Source organism: Rhinatrema bivittatum, chromosome 2 (assembly GCF_901001135.1).
Source record: "Rhinatrema bivittatum chromosome 2, aRhiBiv1.1, whole genome shotgun sequence".
NCBI lineage: Eukaryota > Metazoa > Chordata > Amphibia > Gymnophiona > Rhinatrematidae > Rhinatrema > Rhinatrema bivittatum.
Window position 1 is genome coordinate 416,841,062 of NC_042616.1, and position 27,723 is coordinate 416,868,784.

Here is a 27,723-nt window from a genome sequence, read left to right on the forward strand (position 1 = left end):
ATTTTCCTCCCACCCACCCAACAAAGGGGAGAAGGAGGGGGTGGAAGAGAGGGGTAACTAAGGACAATAGGGATGGTTTAGTTAGGAATTAATGTTAGTAAGAGAAGTGTAAGAATGTATAGAATGTCGCTGCACAGCGGGGGTACCTGAGTCAGTAGGCCAGGAGGGGCTGAGAGGACACGGTGGACAAACCGGAGGTCCTAGGAGACGGAAGAGTGCGTAGAGGTGGACATGGGCTGCCCGAAGGAATGGCCCCCATGGCTTGGACATGGCGGGGGGCCGGGAAGATGTTTTGGTGGACTGGCTTACATGGCGGAAGACCCGGACAGTAATATTGATAGACGCACAACTACTTGGGTACCGAAAATCTGTTTTATGTTAATAATTAATAAAAGCTGCGGCCTGTTTTTCACCAAAACTTGGAGTATGTGTGTTAATCTATGCAGTTCAATGACGGGCGGGGGGAAGGGGGGGGGAGAGGGGACACGAAGGTGCAAGCTGCCAATGTTAATTTATCCATTCTATTCCACTCGTGAATTTATATTCTATCATATCCCCCCTCAGATGTCTTTTCTCCAAACTGAACAGACCCAACCTCTTTAGCCTTTCCTCATAGGGAGCCGTTCCATCCCCTTTATCATTTTGGTCACCCTTATCTGTACCTTTTCCAAAGCAACTATATCATTCTTGAGATGTGGCAACCAGAACTACACACAGTATTCAAAGTGAAGCTTCACCATAGAGGGATACAGGGTCATTATGACATTCGCCATTTTATTCTCCATTTCTTTCCTAATAATTCTTAACATTCTGTTTGCTTTTTGACTGCCACTGCACACTAAATTGATGACTTCAAAGTATTGTCCACTAAGACCAGGGCAGTAACTCCTAAGATGGAATCTAACATCATGTAACTACAGTGTGGGTTACGTTTCCTATGTGTATCACGTTGCACTTGTCCATATTAAATTTCATCTGCCACTTAAATGCCCAGTTTTCCAGTCTCACAAGATCCTCCTATAATTTTTACAATTTACTTGTGATTTAACAACTCGGAATAACTTTGTATAGTCCGCAAATTTGTTAACTTCATTTACCTTTTACAGATTATTTATAAATATATTAAAAAGCATCAATACTTGAGGCACTCCACTGTTTATCCTTCTCTCCTGAGAAAACGGACCATTTAGCCCTACTCTCTGCTTTTTATCTTTTAACCAGTTTGCAATCCGCAATAGGACATTGCCTCCTATCCTGTGACTTTTAAATTTCCTCAGGAGTCTATCATGGGGCACTTTGTGCACATGTTTATTAACCCCTTCAAAAAAATTAGCAGATTGGTGAATCAAGATCTCCCTTGTGTGATTCTATGCTGGCTGTGTCCCATTAAACCATGTCTTTCTATATGCTCTCTGATTTTGTTCTTTAGAATAGTTTCCACAATTTTTCCCAGCACTGAAGTCAGACTCACCAGTCTATAGTTGCTCGGATCACCCCTGGAGCCCTTTTTAAAGATTGGCATTACATTGGCTACTCTCCAGGCACAGCGGATGATCCCATAGATTGGTTATAAACTAGCAATAAATCTGAAATTTCATTTCTGAGTTCTTTCAGAACTCTAGGATGTATACCATCTGGTCCAGGTGATTTAATATTCTTTAATTTGTCAATCTGCTGTATTACATCTTCCAGCTTCCCAGTGATTTGTATCAGTTCTTCTGAATCATCAACGTTGAAAATAGTTTTCAGCACAGGTATCTCACCAATGTCTTTTTCAGTAAACGTCAAAACAAAAAATTAATTCAGTCTTTCTTCAATGGCCTTATCTTCCCTAAGTGCCCCTTTAACCCCTCAGTCATCTAACAGTCTAACCGATTCCCTCATCGACTTCCTGCTTCAGATATATTTTAAAAAGCTTTTATTATGAGTTTTTACCTCTAAGCTTCTTTTCAAATTCTCTTTTAGCCTGCCTTATCAATGTTTTTACATCTAACTTGCCAATAATTATGCTTTTTCCATTTGGATCCTATTTCCAATTTTGAAAGAAATACTTTTGTCTAAAATAGCCTCTTTCATCTCATCTTTTAATCATGCCATCAGTCATTTGGCCTTCCTTCTACTTTTTTAATGTGTGAAATATCAGGACTAGGCTTCTTTTTTTCCCCCCAACTCTTTTTATTAGAATCATCTAAAACTGTACAGCCTTCCCTCATAAAAGTGACAATAACATATCCAACAATAAAGTTACAATACAAACTCTGATTTTTCCAGTGTGATTCATGTTGGAATGCTTCTAAGAGGTATTTGTAAACAATGACCTGGCCTGATATAAACTGTAAACCTTTGTAACTGCAGCTTTTGTTTTTTTCTAATTATTTTCCTCATTTTATCAAGTGGATAAAATACAATAAATGAGTCCATTTTCATTTAATTCATGGACCCCCCAAAACAAATGGAGGGTGCCCACGAATTTAAAAAAAAAAGTTTTGTCTCATTCAATTGTGTTTCCCTTTCAACTCTATGGCCCATTCAATTATATGACTGTGCTGAGCAAACAAACAACAACTGTAGGGTCTACCTGGTAACTATAGCAACTAACTCTTGCCTGTGTGACATCACAGCCTCCTGGGAGCTGAGGCAGGACAAGATGGCAAGGAGGCCAGATGGAGGACAAATCAGTGAAGCATCTTTTTACCTAGCCTATAGCTGCCATCTGGATCAAGTGACACTGGCCTCCTTCCACTGAAAGGTGTGAGCATGTGCAAGAAACTCTCGATTTGCTCTCTGGCAGTTTTCAGAAAAGCATATCTTTCCAGAAGCTCTCTTAGAATTTAAAAAAAGCATTAAAATATAGGCTGGATCACTGGTAAAGGGATTTTTCTGATCTTTGGAGCAGTCAGTGGTCTTTCTCTCTCACTCACTGTGAAAGAAGAAAGACAGAGACAGTGGAATTGCTTTCTCTGTTCACAAGGGGCAGGGTAAGAGTGGAGCAGAGACATAAGCAGTGCCAGTGATTTTTCTGTCTCTATCTGTGATGTAGCAGTGTAGTGAGGCTATCTGTAAGTAGAGTGAAGAGAAGAAGAACATTGCCAGGCTGCCAGCCTACTTGGTCCTATTTCTAATAGGGGTTTTTTTTGTGTATGCAAAAGGCGTCAGTCAATAGTGTACATACATACACTGTACATGTGTCTGTGTGAGTGTATGAGACAGACATTTCCGTACACATCAGAGTGGTATTGTGAGTGTTGAGAGCGCTAGGGAGCGGTCCCTGTTCAGGAGAGAGTGTGTGCCCTTGGACCATAGCTTGACCCCAGAGGAGGACTCCGGAGAAGCACTGAGGCAAGCGAGATGTATCCGAGCATGGGCAGACAGGCTGAAGACTCAGAGCGTTCTGACCTCTGCCGAACCCAAACACACCAGGAGAGACCCAGCAATGTAATGTTGGTCTCTGGGGTAGCCCTCCGGCCACTCGATAGCCATTTCAGACCCACCGCCTGGGAACACAAGGTGTGACAGAATGGACAGAGATCAAGGACAGGCGATGACTCTAGAACAAAGACGAGACATGGAGACTTAGAGGAGACAAGGCATTCGGAGACTTGGATGAGACAGGGCACTCGAAGACTTGGACAAGACATGGCTCTCAGAGACTTAGACAAGACAGGGCACTGGTAGACTTGGATGAGACAGGGCACTCGGACACTTAGGCAGGCACTACCCCTAAAGGCACCCTACACATCCCCCTGTGGACTGGTCGCGGACCACCCTGTCCCACTGCGCGCCCTACACAACATGAAGAGGCTGGTCGTGAACCATGCGGAGAGTGAGACAAGTGCAGGACTGAAGCTCAGGACGGAAGAAGAATCCGGGCAGCACTTGAAAGGAACCAGGCCGGAACAGGGCTCCCATGACTGGGAATAGGATTTAGGCTCAGATTCAGACACAGATCAGGCAAAATTCAGGATGGTCATCTGGAGGTGGAATCCGGCAGGCGAGACATGGCTGGGAAACCTGAAGCCAGGAACTAGAGGATCAAGGACAACTGGGCACAGGAACTGAAGAGACTGGAACAACTGGAGACAGGAACCGAAGAACTGGAACATCCGAAGACAGGGACATCCAAAGACAGGAACATCCAAACACAGGAACCAGAGAACTGGAACATCAGGGCACAGGCCAGATGAGGAAGCAGGATCCAATGAGAGACCAGGAATGACGGACGAAGACAAGGGAGATCCCACGAAGAACAGAGGACCTTGAAGGAGTGAAGATGGACCTCGGAGCCTCCTGGATGGAATAATAGGAATGGAGTATTCAGGAGCAGACAGGCTCCTTGAGAAGGCAATGAGGAATTGGTAAGGATCCCTTTTAAAGGGCTAAACAGGCGATGAGGGAATGACGTCATTAGTAGGGGCCGAGGGGCTTTTCCCGCTGTGGGCCCTTTAAATATTGAAGAGAGGCATGGCAACGCGCCTATGGAGAGCCAGGGCCAGGAGGCAGCAGCAGCAGCGGCATCCATGCCACAGGGAAGAGGCAACGTCGGCGGCCTCTAGGTTGCAAGAAGGGCTGAGGCAGCGGCACTCGAGCCGTGGGAACAATAGTGATGGCAGCCTCCGAGCCGCTTGAGGACAAGGTTGATAGTGGCTCTACCCACCGCAAAGCAGGCAGGACTCAGCGGCGGTACCTGGGTCGTGAAGAGAGAGCAGCCACAGGCCGTGAGAGACAGCGGCATCGGGGCTGTAGGGCCGGCGAAGGTGAGAGGCTGCTCGCAGCTGGGGCCCAAGAGCAGCATTGTAACATCACCCCCTTCTCAAAGACCCTCTCCTCAAGCCTCCTTTCTGCAGCTTGGAAGGGTCGAAGGCATAACATCCATATCATCAGGGGGAGATCAAGGGTCCAAGAACTAGGGCTAGAATTCCTTGGTGAGGGACTGAAGCGATGGAAATATTCAAGACTGAAGACATGGAACAAGGATAGCCAAAGATTCAGACGAGGACATATACAAGAACATCACTGAAGGCGCAGATTATACATCACAATGGATTGAAGGACAGCTGGACTGCAGCTTGGGTTCTTACTTGGATAATGACAAACAAGATCATAGGAAGAGTATCGTCCATATACCGTCTTGGAAATGGTAGAGAGATTAGTTGATGGAGGTCCGTACTTGAGTTTTCCAAGGCTGAAGCTGGTGAAAGATGAAGAATAGAACCACAGAATTAAGGCTGAATTGAAGGATCCTAGGAAAGGCTGAACTCCGAAGATTCTACTGCAGATGAGGCTGTAGACAAGGAGTCTGGGCAACGAATTGGGAAGTACCGGTGAACTTGATATTTCTTGAAAACTGAAAACATTCCAGTGGTTATCCAAGTGCTGGTTGAGCATGGGGAGACATGTGTAGCATTTGGCACTGGATAGTGGTTCCAGAGCAGGACAGAGATTTCAATGGCAAGGTGACAAGCGTGAACCTCCTTGCTTGCGATATTCCAATAGTCATAGGTTGAGTAAGGAAGCTATTTCCAGGTTGTCACAGAGTGGATTTTACTTCCTGGCAATGGACTCAACATGGAAGTCCTTTTGCTGGTATTCGAACTGTATTCTGGCATAGACGTTGGTAAACTCACTGTTGCTAGAGGTAATCCCATGATGATGAAATGTTACTTAGAAGTAGAACAAGAACTGGTGAGGGCACAGGCTTCCTTGTAGTTTGCAATGGAGGCCAAACCTTTAGGAGAGGCTAGGACTCAAGGTCTTCTTGGTTTTAAAGACGATACTGACCCTTGAGTTGTCTTGACAGATGAAAGAATTTGCCAGGTGCCATTTAGCAGGTCAGGACCTTGGTAAGGGAGGACCATCCTATTATGGCCTAAGGAAGAGTAAATAATGAAGCATCCTCTGAAGTACTTGAGAACCATGCCGGAGATAGTTATACTAGGAGAGACAAAGATGGACAGATGACCTCACTAGCTGACGAGGCAAGCTCAAGGCTCTTCTGAGGCCAGATAGCAACCAATGATAGGGTCTCCAAACCATCACCAACAGCTTCATACTCAAGCATGGCAAGAAGAAGTGTTGAAGTGCAAGGATCGCTGAGAGATGGCGCTGGTCCTTGGAATAAGAGGAAGTATAATGTCCTGCAGGACTTCGGGTAGGCGGGCTCTCAATTATGCCATCACAAGCAACAGGAGTTCCCTACAGCAGGGTAACAGAAACCAGGGAACATCTAAGAGAAATGCCAGCAAGACCTTTGCTCGGTTGACAAGGCACAATGGCTGAGTCGAGCGTAGCACAACGCTGGAAAATAGTGAGGCAGAACTAAGGCAAGGAGGCTGGTTGAAACTTGGAAATGCTAGAGGTCGACAAACAGAGACTAAGTTGGTGGTTCAACATGACTGGAAGTGAAGCTATCCGTACTCCAATCGGAGGATTGCATGAAGATGAGGTGCAGGTGCCTCCTGCAGGTCAACTGGAACAAGGAGCCCAGAAAGGCTGTAGATACTGGGAACCATGGAATGCAGATTCCCCTTGCAGGGGGATGATGCTTGTAGGCGAGAGACATGGAGTTTTCAGCTGCAAAGTCCTGAGTGCAGGCGCCTCCTGCAGGTTGTTAAAAAATAAACCCAGGGAAAAAGCAGACATCTCGGCAAATTGGGAAAACAAGGACAAAGAAACCAAAAAGCGTAGGCTGCTGTGGAAGTCATTGAACCTGGGTGCAGGCGCCTCCTGCAGGTCCTTGAAAAAATATACCCAGGCTATACGGATGGTCCCCGAAGAAAAGTTCTTAGCAATCAAGCAGATGCAGGTTCCTCCTATGGATTGTAGTAAAAAACAAAATCCTAACAAAAGCTGGCACCTTGGAGCAGGTCGAGGGATTCACGAGAAAAACTTGGACAAAAATCTTTGATCAAAAAATTCTGGAAGTCCAAAAACATAGGTCCGTCACAAGAACATGCTCACCAGACACAGGGCCTTTGCAATCTGTTAGGAGTGCTAGGGAGCGGTCCCTATTCAGGAGAGTGTGCCCTTGGGCCATGGCTCAACCCCAAAGCAGAACCCCAGAGAAGCGCCGAGGCAGGCGAGGCGTATCCGAGCACGGGCGGACAGGCTGAAGACTCAGAGCGTTTTGACCTCTGCCGAACCCAAACGCACAAGGAGAGACCCAGCAATGCAGTGCTGGTCTCTGGGGTAGCCCTCCACCACTCAATAGCCCTTTTGGACCCACCGCCTGAGGACGGCAGGTACGACAGGACAGACAATGGTTGAGTACAGGTGATGACTCTGGAACAAGGATGAAACATAGGTGCTTGGAGACTTAGACGAGACAAGGCACTTGGAGACTTGGACAAGACGTAGGCACTCAGAGACTTGGATGAGACATAGGCACTCAGAGACTCAGGCAGGCACTACCCCTTAGGGCATCCTACACAGCCTGCATGGGCTGGTCGCGGACCACCTGTCCCACTGCGCGCCCTACCCAACCTGAAGAGGCTGGTCGCGGACCACAAGGAGAGTGGGACAAGAGCAAGACTGAAGCTCAGGATGGAAGAAGAATTGGGCAGCACTTGAAAGGAACCAGGCTGGAACAGGGCTCCAATGACCGGGAACAAGACTCAGATTCAGATTCAGAAATGGATTCAGGCAAAACTCAGGATGGTCATCTGGAGGTGGAATCCAGCGGGTGAGACAAGGCTAGGAAACTGGAACCAGGAACTGGAGGATGAGGGACAACTGGACACAGGATCTGAAGAGACTGGAGACAACTGGAGACAGGAACATCCAAGACAGGAACCGGAGAACTGGAACATCAGTACACGGGACAGACGAGGACGCAGGATCCGACTAGAGACCAGGAACAACAGACGAAGACAAGGGAGCTCCCACAAAGAACAGAGGACACTGAAGGAGTGAAGATGGACCTTGGAGCCTCCTGGATGGAAGAACAGGAATGGAGCATCCAGGGGCAGACAGGCTCCTTGCGAAGGCAACGAGGGGACTGGCAAGGAGCCCTTTTATAGGGCTAAACAGGTGACAAGTGAATGACGTAATTAGTTGGGGCTGTGGAGCTTTTTCCGCCGCGGGCCCTTTAAATATTGAAGAGAGGCACAGGTGCACGCCTATGGAGAGCCAGGACCAGGAGGCAGCAGCTGCGGCGACCATGCCGCAAGGCAAGGCTGAAGGCGGCACTTCACCACAGATCAAGGCAGAGACGTCGGTGGCCCCCTGCCACAGGGAAGAGCAACATTGGCTGCCTCCAGGCCATAAGAAGGGCAGCATCCCTCAGGTCATGGGAACAATAGTGTCGGTGGCCTCCGAGCCGTGTTGAGGACAAGGTCGACAGCGGCTCTGCCCACCGCAAGGCAGGCAGGACTTAGCGGTGGTACCCGGGCTGTGAAGAGAGAGTGGCGACGGGCTTCAAGAGATAGCGGCGTTGGGGCTGCAGGGCCGGCGAAGGTGAGAGGCTGCTCACGGCTGGGACCTGTGGGCAGCTTCGTAACCATGAGTGATGGTATAGTATCACTGTAATATTTTGTGATATTCAAACCCCTAGCAGACACTTCAAATTCCATTATGTCAGTGCAATGAAAGGACAGAAGAAGGAATGGTAAGGGTTAGAGGATTTGTTGCATAGCCAATCCAGCCTGTGAGATTACCAGCAGCAGTGAGAAAAAAGGCAGTCCTGACCCTCAACGTAAGAGAAATTTTAGCCGCAGAATGACAACAGTAGAAGCCAGCTTATGCTAGAAGACATTGAAATTTGGAGAGCATGTGCCACCATCGCCTGTTCCTCTCTCTCTTGTTTTGGAGCAAGGGCAAAAAGAGGGAGAGCCATCAGAGACTGGCATCAGCAGGGATTTGGTTACTGCTTCTGAGGCAATGGAGGCACTATATTCAACAACTGATTCTGAGGAATAATCTTGTCTGGGATTCTCTGAATCAGAAGCTATTGAAGAACTAGAAGTAGAAGAAAGTTTGGAAGGTCTAGTCAGTAGCATCTTAGCCTCGAGTGAGGTGATAGGAGAGAAAGCGATGATGATACTGATGGTGTTGGGAGCAACCCTCAGGATGAGCACACAGAGCACATAAAGAATATGAGTAATGCCCCTAACCTTTTTCTTCATGGTCCACCCTCATCCACAAATCTAGTGCCAGCAGAAGTGTCCAAGGATGCAGAGATGAGATCACGCAAGACATCCTTGGTCTGGAATAATTTTAAATTGAGAAAGGACCCAGCTTTTGCTCAATGAATTCACTGCAGTAGTGCCATCAATCGCGGGAAGATATTGGAGCATCTGACAAATGCTGGTATTTAGCATTACCTGCAGAAGTGGCATCTACTAGTATTGGCATCAGGGGAGGGTGACAGTACTAGCCTAGGGAACTCCTCTGCCACTCAAAGTAAATGCCAGAGGAAAGGGGTTAAAAAGGAGAAGGCTTTCCCCCAAGTTGATTCCATAGCCCTTTCCACCAGTCGGGGAGTAGGTCTGCAGCCCCCCCCCCCCCCATGCAACTGCAGCAGAAACCCAACATAGAGGAAATAGTGTGGTGTTCCATATTACTGTCTTGGGACAAGAAGCAGGCAACATCGAAAGCAATAATGAGGATGTTGGGGAGGTACCCGTAATGGAGAAGGTTTTCATGGGTAATGATTCAGATGGACTGAATCAAATCACGGTGAACCTAGAAGATGTGGTAGGCCTGATTGACAAACTGAAGAGTAGTAAATCACCTGGACCGGATGGTATACACCCCAGAGTTCTGAAGGAACTAAAAAATGAAATTTCAGACCTATTAGTAAAAATTTGTAACTTATCATTAAAATCATCCATTGTACCTGAAGACTGGAGGATAGCAAATGTAACCCCAATATTTAAAAAGGGCTCCAGGGGCGATCCGGGAAACTACAGACCGGTTAGCCTGACTTCAGTGCCAGGAAAAATAGTGGAAAGTGTTCTAAACATCAAAATCACAGAACATATAGAAAGACATGGTTTAATGGAACAAAGTCAGCATGGCTTTACCCAGGGCAAGTCTTGCCTCACAAATCTGCTTCACTTTTTTGAAGGAGTTAATAAACATGTGGATAAAGGTGAACCGGTAGATATAGTATACTTGGATTTTCAGAAGGCGTTTGACAAAGTTCCTCATGAGAGGCTTCTAGGAAAAGTAAAAAGTCATGGGATAGGTGGCGATGTCCTTTCGTGGATTGCAAACTGGCTAAACGACAGGAAACAGAGAGTAGGATTAAATGGGCAATTTTCTCAGTGGAAGGGAGTGGACAGTGGAGTGCCTCAGGGATCTGTATTGGGACCCTTACTGTTCAATATATTTATAAATGATCTGGAAAGAAATACGACGAGTGAGATAATCAAATTTGCAGATGACACAAAATTGTGCAGAGTAGTTAAATCACAAGCAGATTGTGATAAATTGCAGGAAGACCTTGTGAGACTGGAAAATTGGGCATCCAAATGGCAGATGAAATTTAATGTGGATAAGTGCAAGGTGATGCATATAGGGAAAAATAACCCATGCTATAATTACACGATGTTGGGTTCCATATTAGGTGCTACAACCCAAGAAAGAGATCTAGGTGTCATAGTGGATAACACATTGAAATCGTCGGTTCAGTGTGCTGTGGCAGTCAAAAAAGCAAACAGAATGTTGGGAATTATTAGAAAAGGAATGATGAATAAAACGGAAAATGTCATAATGCCTCTGTATCGCTCCATGGTGAGACCGCACCTTGAATACTGTGTACAATTCTGGTCGCCGCATCTCAAAAAAGATATAATTGCGATGGAGAAGGTACAGAGAAGGGCTACCAAAATGATAAGGGGAATGGAACAACTCCCCTATGAGGAAAGACTAAAGAGGTTAGGACTTTTCAGCTTGGAGAAGAGACGACTGAGGGGGGATATGATAGAGGTGTTTAAAATCATGAGAGGTCTAGAACAGGTAGATGTGAATCGGTTATTTACTCTTTCGGATAGTAGAAGGACTAGGGGACACTCCATGAAGTTAGCATGGGGCACATTTAAAACTAATCGGAGAAAAGTTCTTTTTTACTCAACGCACAATTAAACTCTGGAATTTGTTGCCAGAGAATGTGGTTCGTGCAGTTAGTATAGCTGTGTTTAAAAAAGGATTGGATAAGTTCTTGGAGGAGAAGTCCATTACCTGCTATTAAGTTCACTTAGAGAATAGCCACTGCCATTAGCAATGGTTACATGGAATAGACTTAGTTTTTGGGTACTTGCCAGGTTCTTATGGCCTGGATTGGCCACTGTTGGAAACAGGATGCTGGGCTTGATGGACCCTTGGTCTGACCCAGTATGGCATTTTCTTATGTTCTTATGTTCTTATGAATCAGGGAAATGATTGCCTTGGGTGAGCAGTCCCAGCTTGTAGTGGAGAACATGGGCTTTAAGCATTTGCTTGTTAGTCCCCAATTAAAATGTCTCCTCCAGGACTATATTTAGTAAGCAGGTTATTCCCACCGTGAGGGAAGTAGTGTGCATTTCCCCTGCAATATCTGGGCCAGCATGAATGCTATGCATGCTTATTTCTTCTTGAAGGCACACCAATAGGATTTGGCTGAGGAAGGGGCAGGCAGCACTTCCAGTAGGGACTGAGCAACAGGGTGCAGGTGGCTGTGCTGCGCACAAAAGCAATAGATAGCAGTCATACTTTGTGCAATATTCTATCAACCATAAAAAAAATACTGGAGGGTTGGCAGCTAGACTGGAGAGACAGGAGTCTTCACATAATTTTCTTTGAGACAGTGGGAAAAATATGGTAAAGGCAATAGATGATGGGGGCTTTTGAGAAATCTGTTGCTTTACAAACTTGCTGCACCTGACAGTGAGTGACATCCTGAAGTATCTGATAGAGAAGAGCAGGAAAACGCAGGATATTTCCATTAAACATGAAGAGGGGCAGCTTCTCCATGAGAAGCAGAAAGAATTCAGGATGCCTCAAAACTGTCTGATTCAAGATGATAGCACCTGCTGGAATTCCACCTATCTGATGCTGCAGAGATTAGTGAAGCAGCACACACCCCTTCATGATCTGTATTTGGAAACATGACTGGATAGCAATACAAATCCTGAAGCCCTTCAAGGATGCAATTGAGGATCTGAGTTCCAAACGTGCTACACTGAGTGGGGTAATCCCTATAGTAAATATTCTGGAGGAAAAATTAGAGGGTTTCTAAGAGCAAGAGGGTATGGAAACAGAGGTGCTGCAGTTTGTGGATTCCTTGCAGCAGCAGTTGCAGGACAGACTAAAACTATGACAAAAAAATAATATTATACATGCTTGTACAATTTATGATCTACAGGTAAAAGAGACTTGCCATCCAGTCCCAGCATCTCACATACAGTACATGAAGGAAATACTGAAAACTAGAGCACATGAACAAGAGTGCCAGAGGCAGAGGCACAGTGGGAATGTAGTGCAGGAAAGAGTGGCCACCCTAGACAGTAGTGCAGGCATGAGCAGACCCTGTCAGCCAACACTTCCTCCCCCAATTCAATATACCAAAGCCATGTTGACCCCACAAAACCATTTCTCTTGACACAAGCTATAACTAAAGCAGCTGGCAAGAGAGACTCTCACCCTACCTCAGTAAAGGAGACCCCAGCAGAAATTTCTGAGAAATCCTAATAAAGCCCATTGAGGGCATGGACACAGATGTGCTGGCTTATTGGGCACACAAGTCCATAGTCTGGCCTGACTTGGCCAAGGTAGCTCAGCATTATCTTGCCTACCTACCAATCAGTGTGCCCAGTAAACGTCAGGGGACATCATGAGCCCTCATCATTCAAGGTTGGTATCAGAGTTGATAAAAAAGCTGGTCTTTTTAAAAATCAATCTGCCTTTACTGGACTTTCCAGGATTTCCATGTGAGTAGCAAGACAACTGAAAGCATCTTAGGGATCTTGCTTCCACTCTGCCTAACTGCCATGCCCCAGATGTACCACCTTGGGAGCATAAATGCCTCCATGTTGTTTGCTTTTTGGCTCCCAGCATAATTCTGTCAAGCTATTTCTTTTTTAGTTACACTGGGGTATTTTGTAGGGATATGTAGGAGAAAGAAAATGTGTTTTCAGTTCATTTTTGGGAGGTTTTTTCCCCACAAATTTTAGTTCATGGATTGTTTGATTTGTTTTCAATCATGAGAAAAAATGAATCAAATAAAAAAAAATGGCCAAAAAATGAAAATGAAGCCTGCCTGCCCAAACAAAAATGCCAAGGCCAGGATCCCCCGGCCCCCAGTCCAGTGGGGATCTGCAGGTTTCGGCCTAGGCCCAGGCGAAAGCCTTGGCCTTGCATCGGCCAAGGGCTTCGACATGACTTGGAGACTGGGTCCCGAGGCTGGGGCTTTGGCCCGGACCCAGGCCCAACACCATGACCCGACCCAGAAGCTGTGACCCGACAGCGGAGCCTCAGCCTTGACCCAGGCCCAATGTCATGACCCAACCCGGTAGCTGGGTCCCAGCCCTGATCCTACCATCAGGACCTAGGCTCGTATCCATGCTGATGCCGGGGCCTCAGCCAGGAGGCCGGATTGCAATGCCTGGGCCTCGGTCGGGCCACGAAGTAGGCCAAGGCCCCAGCATCAGGACCTGGTCTCCGGGTCAGGTTGCAGTATTGTGCCTGAATCTGGGCTGAGGCCCCGGCCTCGGGCCTTGGCCTCCGAGTTGAGTTGCAGCGTTGGGCATTGGTTCAGGCCTCGGCCTAGGCCCCAGTGTCATGACTCAGCTTTTGTCAGATACCAGATGGATAAGGTACTTTTTATTTTTTGTTTAATTTTTGTGGGTCTCTGTCAAGGCCATGGCATTGGCCCTGGTGTCCACTGAGACCCCAGTGTCACGTATGGACCTAGTCTATGACCCCTTCTTTGGACCTCGGCCTATGCCCTGGGCGAGATGCTAGCTTTGGGCTTAGGGAGAAGCACCGTCGTCGCACTCAGGCATAGGCCAGGACCCCTGTTTTGGGCTATGGCCTATGCCCTATGTGAAGCCTCGGCTTCAGGCCTAGACCTAGGCCCAAATCATTAGTTTAAAACAAAATGAACAAATAAGATTAGTCTCATTCGGGGAGCCCCCAATTCATTTCAGGGCCCCCTGAATAAAACAAATTAGCCTTATTCGTTGTGATTTTCAGTTTCATTTCAAACAAATGCACATCTCTAGTATTCTATCCCAAAAGAAAAATGTGAAAAAAAGAAAAATACAAATTTCTCCTACCAGCTACCTCTTTTCTGGTTCTTCACCTTACTGTTGTTTTGTACCCCTCTACAATATCAGCTTAGGTCTCCTACCCTGCTTCTTTCTTAGATATATGGGGTGTTTGTCCCCACCTCAATTCTAGTTTTTTGTCTTGCTGTCTAGCTCTTTGTGCTGTTTGTGATTGCTTGCACTGTATAACTTGGGGGGTTTTCATGCCTTTGTGCTGTTTGCAATTCCCTGCACTGTACACCTTGGGAGTTTTTATGCCTTTCTGCTGTTTGCGATTAACCACAGTGTACTCTTTGGGGATTTTCATGCCTTTGTTCTGATTATAATTCCCTGCAATGTACACCTTGGGGGTTTTGATGCCCTTTATGCTGTTTGCAATTCCCTACACTTTTTACTTTGGGGGTCTTGCTGCCACTCTACCTAGCTGGTATGCCCTTATGAACTAAATTGGAGGTCTTATTGCTACACCCCAGACTTTACATGCCGGAGGTCTTTCTGTCACTCAGCCTTGCTGAAATACCCCAGATTTTCACACCTTTGCGGTCTTTCTGTCACTCAGCCTTCTGTAATTCCCAACTTTACAACTTGGGTTTCTTGCTGCCACATCCCAGACTCTACAACTTGGGGATCTTGCTTTGTTCGTTCAAAACTTGGGGGGGGGGGGCTTTCTGATACTCAACCTTGTTGCCATTTCCAAACTTTATACCTTGGGGGTCTTTCTGTCATTCTGCCTTGCTGCCATACCCCAGACTCTTCACCTTGGGGTGTTCTTGCCACAATGGGTGGGTGCTTTGCACTCCTCATTATGCTTTGGAGTCTCTATGACACTCATATGCTTTGTTCTTATGTCAGTGCCTTGGTTTTTTTTCTGTACTTTTGATACTTTGTTCCCCCTTCATGGTGCCTTAGGATATTCATGCCACTCTTGGTGCCTCTTTGCCCCTTCTGTGATGGGTTCATGCTATTGTTATCGGTGTGCTCTTTTGAAGCCTTGGGGTATTCTCGGCATTCTTGATCCTGCTTTGCTCCTCTGATGATGCCTTGGAGAACTCCTGCCACTGCTGATACTCTTTCTCCTCTGGCTATTCATACCACTTTTGGTACCACTTTGCCATAATCTTTGTGCCTTGGAGTTCTCTTTCTCCTTCTGATTTTGTCTACCCACAAGGTTCAAAAGAATTGATTAAAAGCCCCAATTTTGAAGCTCAAAAGAGGCTACTTTGCTTTCCCCATTGTCTTTAATGGGAAACGAAAAAAATGAAACAAATAATTTTCTTTATAAATTAATGAAACGGAGGTGACCTACAAAATAAATGAATGAACCAAAATTAAAATTTTGCCTCTGCATACCCCTAATACATAATAACTGCCAACTCTATGGCTATATACATAATATCATCAAGAAAAAAAACATTTCAGGAAACCCTAACATTAAGTTTCATTGAAATATCTATTCTATTATATTGTGATAGCTGAAACATCTAACAGATTCATCTGCTGAGCTCTTTTCAGATTGAGTCTCCTCTGCCTCTTCAGAGACATTCCTTAACTCATTATTCAGCAAAAATGACTAGGTTTGATCAAAATCATAGAAAATATCCCTAGCTGAACTACAGGAGGCATGAAATGGGGATCCAAATCAGCAGTTTCTATCAATGATCAAGTGCAGAAACTCTGCATTGAGAAGCCTGAAATCTTTGCCTGCAGAGAGGGCATGGCTCCTTGATAAGGCAACCAAAATAACCTCCGCAGGTGATTTCAGTGAAGCTGACACTGAACCTGTCAGGTCCCTTAAAAAAAAACAAAACCCTGGGCGTTAAAAGACAGAGGAGTGTCAGGCAGGAAGCAGAATGTTTATGGGACAGATTATTTGCTAGCTGGAAGAAACAGTTCCTTTCTAGCCTTTTGATAAGGAAATCATACTTGCATGTTGTGATCATGACCTCGAGATAGAGGGCATAGGATTAATACTGTTGCTCTAATTGTCTGGACTCTGTTAATTCTCTAAGGTAGGGTTTTTTGTCAGTTCCTTCTATAATCCTGCTGAAGTTGAGCAGAGGCTGTCTTAAAGGGCCTCTAAGTTATTTTTCTTTAATAAATTGTGCTAGAAAACATATAAACTCTATGTAGAATAAGGATGGTGCACAAACTTATTTTTAGTTTCAGTTTTTATTTTAATTTTGTTTTTCATTTGTTTTGTTTCATTTATTTGAAACATAAAACAAAATTTAAAAAAGAAATGTAAAACAAAATAAAATAAAATATTTGACTGGTCCCAGTCCTAATGCAAAAATAAAAAATACCTCCCAGGTCCTTACCCAATTCCCTCAGTATCCCATGGACACCCTCACCTCATTATGTCTTTAATATCCATTTAAATCTTTATGAGGTAGAGGTGATCTCGCCACTGCCACTATTTCAAATGACGCCAGCAGACTGAGGCCAAAACCATGATTACTTTCTTCTTTACAAAATGGCACTGGCCAGACTCAGGTTGGTGCAATTCTTCTTCTGCTATGCGACACCTAAAACAAACTTTGGGCCACTAATCAGCTGTTGTGGTCTCAGAAGGCATTTGACAAAGTCCCTCATGAGAGGCTTCTACGAAAACTAAAAAGTCATGGGATAGGAGGCGATGCCCTTTCGTGGATTACAAACTGGTTAAAAGACAGGAAACAGAGATTAGGATTAAATGGTCAATTTTCTCAGTGGAAAAGGGTAAACAGTGGAGTGCCTCAGGGATCTTTACTTGGACCGGTGCTTTTCAATATATATATAAATGATCTGGAAAGGAATACGACGAGTGAGGTTATCAAATTTGCGGATGATACAAAATTATTCAGAGTAGTTAAATCACAAGCGGATTGTGATACATTACAGGAGGACCTTGCAAGACTGGAAGATTGGGCATCCAAATGGCAGATGAAATTTAATGTGGACAAGTGCAAGGTGTTGCACATAGGGAAAAATAACCCTTGCTGTAGTTACACGATGTTAGGTTCCATATTAGAAGCTACCGCCCAGGAAAGAGATCAAGGCGTCATAGTAGATAATACTTTAAAATTGTCGGCTCAGTGTGCTGCAGCAGTCAAAAAAGCAAACAGAATGTTAGGAATTATTAGGAAGGGAATGGTTAATAAAACGGAAAATGTCATAATGCCTCTGTATTGCTCCATGGTGAGACCTCACTTTGAATACTGTGTACAATTCTGGTCGCCACATCTCAAAAAAGATATAGTTGCGATGGAGAAGGTATAGAGAAGGGCAACCAAAATGATAAAGGGGATAGAACAGCTCCTCTATGAGGAAAGGCTGAAAATGTTAGGGTTGTTCAGCTTGGAGAAGAGACGGCTGAGGGGTGATATGATAGAGGTCTTTAAGATCATGAGAGGTCTTGAACGAGTAGATGTGAATCGGTTATTTACACTTTCGAATAATAGAAGGACTAGGGGGCATTCCATGAAGTTAGCAAGTAGCACATTTAAGACTAATCGGAGAACATTCTTTTTCACTCAATGCACATTAAAGCTCTGGAATTTGTTGCCAGAGGATGTGGTTACTGCAGTTAGTGTAGCTGGGTTCAAAAAAGGTTTGGATAAGTTCTTGGAGGAGAAGTTCATTATTTATTTATTTATTTAAAATATTTCTATACCGGACTTCATGAATGGGATTCATATCAGGCCGGTTTACATGGAAGAAGGGATAAACCAAAGTAACCAAAAATAAGAAGGTTGAAACTAGCAAAGTTACAATATAACAGGGGGATTAAACTTGGGAGCTAGAGTAGCTAGGAATAAGAGAGATAGGAATTAACTACATATAAATCCTATAAGATGGTTATGAAATTAGTAAACATTCAGTTCCTTGATCTGAGTCTGACGAGTCAATTTGAGTTAGGGGAAGGCTTGGAGGAAAAGCCACGTCTTAAGTTTCCTTCGAAAGGTGGGGAGGCAGGGTTCCAGTCTTAGGTCAGTCGGTAGTTTGTTCCAAAGGACTGGGTCTGCTGTGGAGAAGGAACGTTCTTTGGTGGTTGTTAGACGGGTGGATTTGGTAGGTGGGACTTGAAGCTATTAATGGCTATTAATCAATTTTACTTAGGGAATAGCCACTGCTATTAATTGCATCAGTAGCATGGTATTAATTGCATCAGTAGCATGGGATCTTCTTAGTGTTTGGGTAATTGCCAGGTTCTTATGGCCTGGATTGGCCACTGTTGGAAACAAGATGCTGGGCTTGATGGACCCTTGGTCTGACCCAGCATGGCAATTTCTTATGTTCTTAGATTGGTTTTCACCACAAGCTGAGACACCAACTGAGTCCAGAGTCAAATTGCCTGCCCTGATCACAAAAAGACACTCCCATAATGAACCACCATCCCTGAAATGTAAATGCTGGCCTGGAAACTCCATCAACAACCTCGGTTCTAGCCAGGGCAAGCTGCCACTAAGCTTTACAGTGTAACCACAGACCCAATACCATGCCTCAGCTAAAATAATAAAGAAGCCAGACATCTGCAAAAAACAAGCAAGTATCCAATGGAAGAGCAAAACACTGTCTACCTGATGGGAATAATCATGTGCATGAAATTAAGATTCTAAGTCCAGCTGAAATGGATTCTGGTGTTGGAACATTCCTTGGAATGCACAGAATGTAAATTAGAGTTTTGAGTGCCCTGGATTGGACTCCAGATACATATGACCTCACCCTCATGGATAGGTAGACACTTTCATAGAGAGACAATCACCCTCCTGACCACACCATTCGCCTCCACACATTCTTCTTAAATTGGAGGAACCGCGTCCATTCTAAGTATAGAAAAACATCGAAATCTCAGTAGTGACGCAGTAGGTTAAAAGGCACGATCACTGTGTTTAGAACCCCTTAGTTTTAGAATATCCCTCTCTTACAGCTTAAACCTTTGCTGGAGTGTAAGGCCATAGGCTTCCCCACTACTTACTATAATCAGCAAGATAAAGTAGATGAAGTTGTAGAACGAATGGGCATCCATCACATAATACATAATCTCCACCCAGCCCTCCAGCGTGATCACCTGCAGGGCAAAAGAGAGCGAGAGAGAGTTCAGAGAGGAAAAGAGGGAAACAAGGAGATGGAGACAAAGAAAGAGGAGAAAGGCAGAAGTAGCAGAAGAAGTATGATCTTGGTTTTTAGTATTTCTATCTCTATAGCACTGATGCAGCAAATAACACTGACTATACACCTTAAATTGGAGCACTTACCATGGGGACAGGATGACCCAGGCTGGCAACGCAGAGAGAAAGACTAGCAGTGGAGTCTAAAGGTTCCACTGGCACCCATTGATGGAGGTGTCTAAGGTGCTGTGAGCAGAATCTTAAAGGCTATAATGCTCTCAATTTACTGATGCCAATTAAAAATGGAATGGCTGTCAATCTCAATTTTACTTTTGTGATAAATTACCCCAACACATGGCGGTAACTACTGCCAGCTGTGGCCAAGTCTTGCTATCAAAACTGGGAAAAGTACAACTTTTTGCACTTTAAAACAGTCCTTGCTCCTTCTAGCTCTGCCTTCTCCTTGTACTAGTGACCACATTCCTAGAGAAAATATATCAAAATATAATATTCAATACAATATTTATGCATATAAATACATGAAAACCTATCTAGACAAATAAAAACTATCACATTCACTCATTTTCATCCATCCACATCATTAAAAATACACTCAATTGTATATTTTTTTATATCTATTACAAACACTTCTACTTAATGTTTCAAACACAATATTTATACAGTGCAACTCATCATATCCCATACATAGCAGCTCCAACCAGTATCAATCTCGTCTTCTCCTCTTATGCTATTGTTGTACTGTCCAACGGTCTGTGCTATCCCATCATGCTGTTCTGTGTCCTCACTCCTGTCCAACAAAGATCTTTGTTTCACCCTTTCTTATTAGGGCTTCATCAGGGACTAATATTGAATTTTTAGCATAACGACGATACTCTTACGCATCTGTAAGGAAGTCATTTCTGGGAAAACATGTTTTTTGAATCATATAATCATTGAGAAGAAGTTGAATTGAAATGGATGGTTTTTGAGAGACCGTGATGTGATATGATGAGTAAATACGGTGTGGATGCAGCGAATATTGTGAAGAGTATCGTCGTTATCCTAAAAATTCAATATTAGTCCCTGATGAAGCCCTAATAAGAAAGGGTGAAACAAAGATCTTTGTTGGACAGGAGTGAGGACACAGAACAGCATGATGGGATAGCACAGACCGTTGGACAGTACAACAATAGCATAAGAGGAGAAGACGAGATTGATACTGGTTGGAGCTGCTATGTATGGGATATGATGAGTTGCACTGTATAAATATTGTGTTTGAAACATTAAGTAGAAGTGTTTGTAATAGATATAAAAAAAATACACAATTGAGTGTATTTTTAATGATGTGGATGGATGAAAATGAGTGCATGTGATAGTTTTTATTTGTCTAGATAGGTTTTCATGTATTTATATGCATAAATATTGTATTGAATATTATATTTTGATATCATTTTCTCTAGGAGTGTGGTCACTATATGAGTATAGGGAAAATTGAAAGAATCTACCCTCTGTATTAGTGATACCTTGGTGTTCTCCTGGTACTAGTCAGGCAGCGTCTGCAGGAGCAGGATGACACTTCCTGCATTATCATCGCTTCCCCAAATTCCTTTTGCACTCTGTACAAGGCCAGGATGGGACCCAAATGTGCAACCTGCTAGGTCTGAGGCACCATAACACTTTCTGATGGTGTCTTGTTCCTGAAACCAGCACTGGGACTGAGACACCAGCAGAAGCACAGAAACAATAGGGCTGCAGAGAACCAGGAAGATGTTTAGCAATTCACTTCTTCAGGGAGGTATTTTGTCAGTCTTCTGAGTCTTGTGCCCTCATAATATACCACACCTGTGTCCTCTCTAGCCTGGTCCTTGCTTTCTCCACTGCCTATCTTCCAGTGCTGCCCACTAATCCGTAAGCCACCCAGTTCTATCATCTCCCGTTTGTCACACTTTCCTTGCATTTGGATTGTAAGCTTTAAATGGCAAGAAACGCCCTCTCATTCATTGCACCTGTTTTGTGTTAACCATTTTTTTGAATCCTTGTACTGCCTGGCCCACACTATAGTTCCTATTATAACACATTTTCTACCAAACGTTTCAGACCAGTTTCTGACTAGTATAGCACAACAGAATGAATTGATTCTACTCATCTCAAATTGCACTTAAGCTGGCTGAAACCAGTTTAAAATGTGCTATGGTATATGGAGGCAGGCTTGCATCCTTACCTTGCACAGGACATTGCTCACCATTAGCATTACTACTATCTAAACATCAGTGGGAGAAGATATTAATGTGGAATTGCTGCAATTGCACCATCAACAAACTTTCTGTCCTTCTTAAAGGAAGGACTGGCTCTCTGCAGAGCAGCTCAAGGTATCTGACTCTCTTTGCCTTGTTGGAACAATAAAATACTTATCCACAAATGTGGGGGTATATCCAATATTTAACATGTCCAAAAACCCACACACAAACCCAAACTTTCTTTTTTATATATTCATTATGAATTTTTTCTTTTTATGCTAAAATAACATAAAATGTAGAATTATTTTAGCTTAAATTGTTGGAACCATAAACAAATGGTACCTGAGTTGCTTGGTGAAAGGTTGATGGGAGCAGGAGAGAGGGGTGGGTCTTCTGAAGGACAGAGGTCCTTTGTACAGTAGTAGCCTCCCTATAACTAGAACCCCAGGTGTGAAGGCTGAGCTAAGCTGCAGTGTAGGAAGGAAGGAAGGAGCCAGCTAGAGGACCAGAAGATGCAGCTGCTGGAGACTTTTGTAGAAAGAAGGAGATTAACTCCTTGCTGCCACTGCTGGCCTAGGACCCAGAAACGAGGAGACAGGATGGTGCCTCTACTGCCTCACTAAGATAGTTTTTTGCTGAGTTGCCACCCAAGAGAAAATGGGGGAGAGGAGAGAGAAAATGGGGGAGAGGAGAGAGAAAAGGGGGGAGAGGAGAGAGAAAAGGGGGGAAGGGAAGAAGGACAGAGAGAAAGATGGAGAGGGGAGAACCCACCCTGTCACACCACGTAGGCCATCAAAAGCCATGGATAAACATAGTTACATTTCTACCTGAAAGATGACAATCCAGGCATAGCCGATGTTGTCAAAGTTGATAGCCCCTTTGTGAGGGTTGGTGCTGCTGGTGCGGCAGATATTGTAATACTGGTTCCAGTTCACGCACATTCCGCTGATGTTGAAGTCCTGCCGAATGGCACTGTAGTAATAATAGTCCTCTTTGTCCAGGCAGCACTCATGCCCCCGGTCCTTCATCACCGGGATCTCATGGCATCCCATTATGCCATTGTCACCGGACAATGAGCAGATGAAAGGCATCTCGTCATCTTCCTCCGGCTGGTAGTATGGTGGGAGGGTGATATCTCCTTGTCTGAAGACACACACATAGAGGAGAAGAGCATGGATTGTCACTAAAGGTAAGGCAACAGCAACCTATTTGCAAGGACCCTAGTCTTCTGCATTTCTGAGGACACAGAATCTCTCCTTTTTTATACATTTGTATTAAAAAAAAAAAACCAACGGCACAGATTTTACACTGTTTAGTGAAAAGCAACACAATGACAGAATATGTCACACAATTAAAAAGGTTGTTTCATTCTTAGAGACTGCCTCGGGCAGATTTAGCACAGATACAAACCCACTGAGCAGACAGGCTAAGTGTAATGGGCAAAAACTACTTAATATAAAATGTATATTGTTTTTTTGCAACCAGCTACTTCAATGCAGATTACATACATCATAAAGAAACGAACATTTGCAATTCTGAGATTAAGGTTAAAAATATAGGGAATGGATGCCCTGTAGCACCTTAACCCTCTCTCCAATGCATTACATACCATTCAAGCTCCATAACAAAACATCATGCAAGTGCCAAAGCAAATATTAAAATAACTGAAGCGCACTACTGACCTGACAATTTATTCCTAGCCCCCTCACATCAGTTCTTTTATCACCCCTGTCATTTCTTTTAACATCCCCCTCTTCATCAAAGGCATCCTACCATAGTAGTAACACATTAAATGGATTAGAAAAAAAGATGCTGAAAACCATGCGGATTTCATTCACGGCCTCGACTAGGCCTCAATCAGTGTAAACAGGTTTTTAGATGACTACGAAATGACTATTCCTTTGATTTCCAAAAAGCCACAGGCAGCGAGTTTCACAGACTCAGTGCTACTCTTGAAAAAAAAAAAAGGCTTTAGCTCTAGTTTCGGCTTTAATAACGGAACAAACAGCCAATCACAGCTACCATCTTGAACGTAGAATTCTCCATGGCTGGTAAATTAAAATCTTGCCCATCAGGTAACCTAGCTCCGACACCCTTAATGTCTCAAAAGATGGGGGAAAGAAATTTAAACTTCACTAGTAGTGTTATCGGTAACCAGGGAAGGGATCCTAATAAGGGGTTACTCTTTCCCATCACCCATGACTTGTTGCCACCAGTATTTTGCTGGATTGAGATTTCTGGTATTTGTGGTTCTTGGTTGTGTGTGGGTAACAGAACACGTCCCCAGGCTTTAGATGCCAATAGGTCCCTACCCTCCTAGATATGTGTATGGCATCCTTTGCCCACTAGGCAGGCCACTCCCTGGTCTCGCTGCCATACACCTCCTCCTGCCTCTGCTCTCTGCGCCAGCCTTGTGCCAACCTCCAACATGGCCTACACACAAAGGACTTCCCCTACTATGGAAAACCAGGTGGACCACAGCCTCCATTCTTCTGTAGCAGTGTCAATTACTGCTTCCCACAGCCAACTGAGCAGGGGAAATTGTTTATTCCCTCTGTAATGTAAGGTCCCGAAGTGGTGAACATTTTGGGAGCAAAAACGCTGTAAAAGTGGTTACACAGATCTCAGTGAATTAGGGAATAATGTACTAATTTGCCCGGCTTGCAGACTCTCTTGTTTACATAATTTCTCATTAGCATATGAAAATGGCACTGACTGGACCCGGAACTAGAAGACATCCCGGACCCTCCACTGTCCACCAATGATTTTTTTGAAGGTGGGGGGGGTCAGGGGGAGTCCAGGATGGGGGCACTAGCCCACCAGGGTATTTTGGGGGGACTCTGCTTGGCTTTCTATTTAATGAAAAGGGGGAGCTGGGGATGGGATGGGGGGTATGATATTGGATCAGGTGGGATTTTTTTGGGGGGGCTGCCTCAAATGGTAGCCTCAGGGTAGATGGGAGGTCTAATAAGCCCCTTGGTGGTTTGTTTTTTTTTAACTTTTATAGGGGGGGAGGGGGTCATTGTGTTCAGCAGCATGGTCCTTTACTTCTAGCATGGAAGCATCAGAACCCATGTTAGGGTTTCAGTGCTCCCACGCTAGAATAACGCATTCACAAAAGCTGCAGATTTAGATTTAGATCTTATTAATTTATGAATCACCTAACACAAAAGAGGACTAGGCGATGTACAAAGAAACGTACATAATAAAATGTAAAAACAGAATAAAACATACATTAATAAAAAAACCCCCAAATCATTAAATATTACAGAGTCAGCATAAAACTAAATAAAACAATACTAAAAACATGACTTCCAAAAAACAATATAAACAATAAGAAATAAAATCAGGATTAAAAATAAGCATAATTAAAAAGATAGGTTTTAATTAATTTTCTGAAATTCTTGATGGAGTCTGATTGCCTAATTTCGAAGGGAAAAGAATTCCAGAGAGTAGGGCCTGCCATAGAGAAAGCACATTCACGTGTGACATGGAGTCTGGCAAGTCTTGGGGAAGGTACATCAAGAAGACCACGTTGTGATAAGCGCAGGGACCTTGTGGGTTGATAAAAGCGAAGCATGGCATTAGCCCAAACAGTGGACTCATCATTCAGCAATTTAAAAATTGTCATTGCAACCTTGTACTTTATCCTCTCAGGGATGGAAAGCCAGTGTAATTCGATCATAGTGGAGGTGATATGATGAGAACGTGTTAAGCCAGAGAGAAGGCGGGCAGCAGCGTTGAGTAATAGCTGCAAAGACATAATGGCAATATTGGGTAATCAAAGATAAAGCGAATTGTAATAGTCAACTATAGGGAAGAGTGAAGCTTGTAGTACTGTATGAAAATCCTGTGCGTGGAGGAGTTTTTAAAAACCCGATAAAACACGAAGAAGATAGTACCCTTGAGCAATGACGTGTTTAATGTGGGACCAGAAGTGATCTAGAATGACTCCAATACTTTTGACCTGCTGTTGGATAGTGAAATTGTGGCCAAAGAGAGTTATGGAATTGAAACTGATAGAAGAATGGGGGCTGAAAAATTATAAAATGCACAGCACTGTACAAAATGAATGAAGGAAAAAATGAAATAGCACACTACAATCACTTCTCAATGAATGTTTTTATATTCATATATCTGCCATTATAATAGGCACTTCTGGTATCAAAATCTTCATTGCCTTATTATTAATCACGTCTTAGACTTAGAGGTAGATCTTTAAAAAGTATGCTGGATTTTATAAGATACGCGCGTATCTTATAAAATCCGGGGTCGGCGTGTGCAAGGCTGCGCAAAATCGGCAGCCTGCGCGTGCCAAGCCGCGCAGCCTGCCTCCGTTCCCTCCGAGACCGCTCCGAAATCAGAGCGGCCTCAGAAGGAACTTTCCTTCCGCGTCCCCCCACCTTCCCCTCCCTTCCCCTACCTAACCCAACCCCCGGCCCTACCTAAATCCCCCCCCTAACTTTGTTGGGCAAGTTACGCCTGCTTGAAGTAGGCTTAACTTGCGCGCGCCACCTCACATCCCCCGGCACAGGCCGCAGTGCCGGGGGACTCGGGACCGCCCTCCCGGCCCGCCCCCGAACCGTCACCACGCCCCGGACCCGCCCCATGACCCCCGGACACGCCCCCTCCCGCCCCTTTTACGAAGCCCCGAGACTTATGCGCGTCCCGGGGCTTTGCGCGTGCCAGTGGCCTATGCAAAATAGGCGTGCGCAGGGCTTTTAAAATCTAGCCCTTAGATTGTAAGCCCTCTGGGGATAGGGAAATTCCTACAGTACCTGAATGTAATCCACTTTGAAGTGCTGAAAAAAGTGTGAAAAGCAGAATAGAGGTCACACTACAACTTCCAGAGGAGGAGGAGGAGGAAAGACTCTTCCATGCCAGCGAGCACGTAAAGGGGGCCGCTGCAGAGAGTGTCTGGCTCTGAGGAAACCCGCTGGTGCGCAGGGCTGCCGCGTTGCTTGGCTGATGGATGTTTGTTTACTGCACGCAGCAGCCTTCTCGACAGCAGTGAGACGATTTTGAACTGAGCAGCAGAATGGGGCAAGAAAGGGATAGCGCACTCCTATGAGGAAGATGAACGTGGGGAGAGCCCCAGTCTGATTAAGGATAGAGTTTGGATTTGCAAGGCATAGGACGGGCCATGCCTCTCCCATTCCAACCTAATAAGAGGAAAGGCAGCTCCATCATTGCATGGGTGAGGCCCAGTGCAGCTGAAACCACTCCTGCCTTAACATAGGAGGAGAAAGAGGAACTGCACCCATGCTTTGGCTGCGAGGGGGGCTGGGCCTTCTATTAAAGAAGAAAGCAGCAGCAACCTTTACACTAGGGGCGGGTAATAGGCCTTCAGTTCTCTCCTTCTATCCCTCGCTAACCTGCAGTGGTAGCAGTGGTGTGAGGGTTTGTTTTTTTGTAAGAATTAAAGGTGAATTTCCAGCCCGCTAGGCATAAGCTTCTCCTGAAAGCCAGAGCTCATGGGTGAGAAGGAATCCATGCCCCTTCCCACTAAGGAGCACAGGACGCTGCTCTCCCGACGCCCCCACCCTGTGGTGCTCAGAAGTGGGGTCACACTGCAGCACCCGTGCAAGGAAAGGATCACTTTTAGCACCTCAAGCGTGACTTTCCCTGCAATACAATACTGATTTCCAATAAAGCTGTAATAACCATCTTCCCTCACCCCCTCCACCAGTCAACCTCCCTACCCGTTGGCCACTACCCCAATAATCCAGTTCTTACTAGTGTTGACACTTAGCTTTTCCCCTTGCTTATGTTGTATCCAAGTTTATTTCCTCCTTGTTCATTGTAAGACAATTATTGTTACTGTCTGTTTTATGGTTGTAATGTAAACCGTAGTGATAAGTAACGCTGTTATTTGAACTTCGGTATAGAAAAGTTATAAATAAATAAATAAATAAATATAAAAATCTATATAAATAAATAAATCACATGGCTTCATTAAAAAGTGTCCATGAAATGAAGAAATTACTTACCTGATAATTTCGTTTTCCTTAGTCTAGACAGACTCAGGACCAGTGGGTTATGCTCCCCTGCCAGCAGATGGAGTCGGAGCAAGCTGACGTCACAGTATACATAACCCTACAGCAGCGCTTCTCAACCGGTGAGTCGCGACACACCAGTGTGTCGCCAAGCACG

The 27,723-nt window shown here is 44.6% G+C and overlaps 1 protein-coding gene across 1 annotated transcript in view; it reads right to left on the reverse strand.

Annotated features, from left to right (window-relative positions):
* Positions 1 to 27,723, reverse strand: part of CACNA1I (calcium voltage-gated channel subunit alpha1 I) — a 592,517-nt gene that overhangs the window by 374,170 nt on the left and 190,624 nt on the right. The window contains 2 exon segments of the mRNA XM_029587119.1: positions 19,201 to 19,293; positions 22,398 to 22,713. Coding sequence (XP_029442979.1) covers positions 19,201 to 19,293; positions 22,398 to 22,713 — 409 coding nt within the window.